Source organism: Notothenia coriiceps, unplaced genomic scaffold (genome assembly GCF_000735185.1).
Source record: "Notothenia coriiceps isolate Sejong01 unplaced genomic scaffold, NC01 NC01_scaffold00000492, whole genome shotgun sequence".
Taxonomy (NCBI): Eukaryota; Metazoa; Chordata; class Actinopteri; order Perciformes; family Nototheniidae; genus Notothenia; species Notothenia coriiceps.
In genome coordinates, this window is record NW_011333193.1 from 160621 (window position 1) to 164740 (window position 4120).

At 36.2% G+C, this 4120-nt stretch overlaps 1 protein-coding gene across 1 annotated transcript in view; it reads right to left on the reverse strand.

The window, feature by feature from the left end:
• Window positions 1-482: 482 nt before the first annotated feature.
• The window catches only part of LOC104954205 (dipeptidyl peptidase 4), a 16103-nt gene continuing 12465 nt past the window's right edge, over window positions 483-4120 (reverse strand). The window contains exons 21-26 of the mRNA XM_010781284.1: window positions 2197-2251; window positions 1888-1987; window positions 1746-1804; window positions 1591-1663; window positions 1332-1405; window positions 483-649 (exon numbers count right to left, since the gene is read on the reverse strand). Coding sequence (XP_010779586.1) covers window positions 557-649; window positions 1332-1405; window positions 1591-1663; window positions 1746-1804; window positions 1888-1987; window positions 2197-2251 — 454 coding nt within the window. The 3' untranslated portion in view covers window positions 483-556. The remainder of the gene's footprint in view (window positions 650-1331; window positions 1406-1590; window positions 1664-1745; window positions 1805-1887; window positions 1988-2196; window positions 2252-4120) is intronic.

The following is a 4120-nucleotide window of genomic DNA, read 5'->3' on the forward strand; positions in this document are numbered from 1 at the left end:
TATAATTATGAATTATTATGAATTATTACTATCTATAATGGGTTGTTCCCTTTTATAATTGACATTTCATTGGCACAACTGATAGTCAAAATTATCACTATCACAATTGTGTGATACATCTTGTTGGCATTTTCTCACTTCCTTACTGAACCACTAGCATAGCTGTTGACTGTACTAATATAAAAAAGATGATCATTGTTACGCAGTAATCCTGTTTAACAGAATAAAGAACATGATATCTCAAACAAAACATTTTTTTATTCAAAATTAATTTACATCAAACAGACAACCATCTCATTAATAAAGAAACTCACCCAAGTAAAACAAGTACATTTCAGGACCAATTTACATTTGATTTACAAAACAAACTTTGAAAAATAAATCACATTTTTCATTTAGTTACAAGTAATAATGTTTTTTTCTGACTGATTTCAGCACAACACCGACACAGAATGACAATATGACTTTAACCCATTTTGTACTTTCCTGGCATTAATAACGAAATGTGCCTTTCAAATCAAATGAAGTATCCCTTTTTATTCACATGAGGCGGACTTCAAGCAAAGCACCTCTTTAGGAAGTGGCTCATGTGGGTATAGACGTGTTTATTGGCTGCGCCTGTAAGCCCATGATCCTTGTCTGTGTACCACTGAAAGACAAGGGTAAAAATGTTATTATTTTAGGTGATGTTGGGTTCAGAATTCCAGAAAAGAAAGACAACTTCTAAGTTTAACTATTTATTGTAACTTGGCCAAGGACTCCGTCACTTCATAGCAATCACAGACAAAGCTGTAATCTGTCAGCACCATATCCGTAAGGAGCCTCGAACCTCGTGCGACAATACATTTTATTACACAGGGCGTTGCCCGTACATTTATGATTGGTCAAGACTAGATGAAGAGATACCATGGTTTAGACTTGGTTCTCTTTGGTTGGTGCGCAGACTCAGATAGTCTCTTAGCAACACAACCTTCAAATCAGCATTCGGCCGGCCTGTGGAAGTCCCTCCCTACTCTGGCACTGTCATACGTAATTTGTTTTCACCATACCATACCCATTCAATTCAAGGCCGGTGTGATGTGCTGTTCTGACTACCTCTTTGTGTTCTCAGTTCCTGCACCTGACCTTGCTACTTTCAATATTGCAAGCTAAACACTTTCTCATGTGACTTTTCCCTTCGTTCCTATCCTCCCCATCAAAACTTGGGGGGAGTCTATTTATTCCAAAGTCAATAAGCTTATAATGTAATAATAAGAATCAGTCTTTCTAATGTTATATAAAAACAGTGACAGTCTCCTGTTCCTTCAATATTAATTTTCCAAATGACTCACCATCGCCTCAAAGTCAACCTGCGCCTCCACCAGAGCTTCAGAGATCTCAGCTGCCTGCTGGAAATGAACGTTATCTAGAAAACACAACAGAAAATGTATTAACACAATGCAAATTGCCCATTTGGATCCAGAAATGTCAGGGGGTCGCCACGGATTTTTTCTTTCTTAACTTCATGGCTCAAAGAGTTGGATCTGATGGAGGTGTGAGACCAAAGGTCAATATGTCAAAAATAAATGCTTGTGGCCATTCATAACTCACCATCAGCGGTTCCATGAACCAGTAGATACTGCACTGCACGGAAATTCTTGGCCCTTTCAGTTACGGTCGAGTTCTGCACACAATCATATTTGTATTTTATGGGGACAGGCAATAGCATAATTAATAATGATAAAATGTAAGACTGTCAAACGTACAGTGTAGGCCAAAGAGTTCTGTGAAGGCTCCATCATGTAACGCTCGGTGTAGATGGAATCTGGAAGAAACATATATTTAATAGTGTGTCAGGAATGGGATGGTTGTTAACATGAAGAAATTAGTTTAAAAGACAGAAAATACCATAATATTCCCATTTGGACACTGGAGCAACCGCCATTCCACATTTGAAAACTCCACTTCCAGATCCCAATACCATTGACGTCACATATCCACCATAAGACTGAGAGACACAAACAGCTCATTACTGTAGCCTTAAGTAAAGAAGACGTACTGACTGTAGGGTGAAACATTAACTCCATTTCTGACACATGTATTGCCCTATGAAGCATGAAAACACATTTATGCTTAAGGAAAAAAACTTGTTTGATTTTGAAATACTTTTTATTTGAATGCACTTCTAACTGTTTTCATGCTATTCTTAAAACTTACCCAGCCCCAAATAGCAACTCTGTCTTTGTCAATGTAGCCCTTTTCGATAAATTTCCTATAATAAAACAAAAAGAATATTGTAAATGGAGGAACTTTTGATCAGCATCTTCACTTGGTGCCGATCAAGATATGTCCTGTGTCTGTGTCACTTCTCCAGAACACAAACAAGTCAGTTCCAGTTTTATCAAGATTTCCTGGGAAACGGGTGAAGCTGTTTGTTTGAGCGGGAAACAGGGCCGTGGGAAGTAGGGGTGCTGAGGGTGCTGCAGCACCCCCTGATGGAGGACAGGGAATCTGCACGTCCACAAGATTAAATGGAAATATAATACAAAAAAACGAATTTTCAGCCCTGATGTAACAACATTCATAATTAAGTAAAGATAACACCCTTTTCACCCCGGTTACAGTTTCCATTTGCCCTGTACGATGAAAATGGGGGATGTTGGCTTATCAGGCGCCCGCAGCTCACACACAGGACAGATATCAGCTATCTGGACAGGACTGATAGCCAGACAGACTGAGAGGCTCAGTGAGGTAAAGGACTGACTGTTTAGATAGTTCACTTTAGTCTAAGTTATCTCAGAGGGTCTCAAACGGTTTGTTAACAATTTATGTAAACAAATATTTCCAAGGCAACCTTTATAATTATTGGGATAAATAAAAACAGGTTTGAAATCATTCCAGTGCATACTATAGGACAGTAAACCAGAAATATTGTTTAAATCTGGAGAGATTAAAGAATATGCATAAATAAATAAATGTTAACTGGTAAAATAAGAAATAAATGAACAACAAAAATAAAATAAGTTACATTGACTTGTTATTGGCTATGTTAGGTTATTGGTTATGTCCACATACTTATTTGATTATTAAAATGTAAACCGATCTTTTCGATATGGGTGTTTAGAGTTGTACCCCTTAGATCTGTAGTCTCTGGCAATTCACTCTATTAAGTGCTTATCATGTATTGATTAGCTATTTTTTTACTTTATTATATTTGAAAAAAGATAGTCTTCTCCCTCCTGTATTTCCTCTCTCTCGGCCTCTAGAGGATTGTGAGTGTTTTTTGTTCCTCATTCAGCACCCTGCCCATTGAATACGGAGTCTCTACGTTCTATGCTGTTGTCAGTAAGTCTGATGGACTCTTTTTTGTTGTTTTTTGTTTTTTTTTTTATGTACTCTGTTGTTTTTTTTATTTTATATTTAATTTTTTTTTTTTTTTATTATCTTATATTTCTCTTTATGTTGTTGTTTTTTTTTTTTTTTTTTTTTTTTTTTTTTTTTTTTTTTTTGTTTTTTTTTTTTTTTTGTTTATTTATATTTTTTTTTTTTTTTTGTTTATGAATATTTGTTGTATGTGTATATAGTATTTTGTTTCTTTCTTTTTTGTTGTTTAATTATCATTTTTTTTTTCTTCTCTTTTTTCTTTGTGTTTTGTTTGTGCTTTTTGTTTGTCAAGCTGGTAAAATGGCGTCTGGCAGTCTGACATAGTCATGACTTCTACTTTCCACTTTCAAGCTTCGGTCCTCCCCGTCTGACAAGCCCCTCCCTCTGATAGGAATCATGTCAAGTTTCAACATAAAACAAAAGACATTGAAGGAACTTCAATGCTTAACCTCCATTAAATCACACACACACACACACACACACACACACACACACACACACACACAACACACACACACACACAAAACACACACTTATCACTATTCACACCATCATCATCACCATATTCATGCTTTTATCTAATCACACATAAATCTTTGTTGTGTTGTATTCACCTATGTCTTATTCTCTATCTTTCTGTGGGAAGTATGCACTGCGTGTTTACGTTATTTAAATTCTTGGTTAATCAAACCTGTTTCACTCAATACTTAAAAAGTGCCTCCTGGTACCCTCTCCTTCTGTCCCCAGTTCAGGAAGC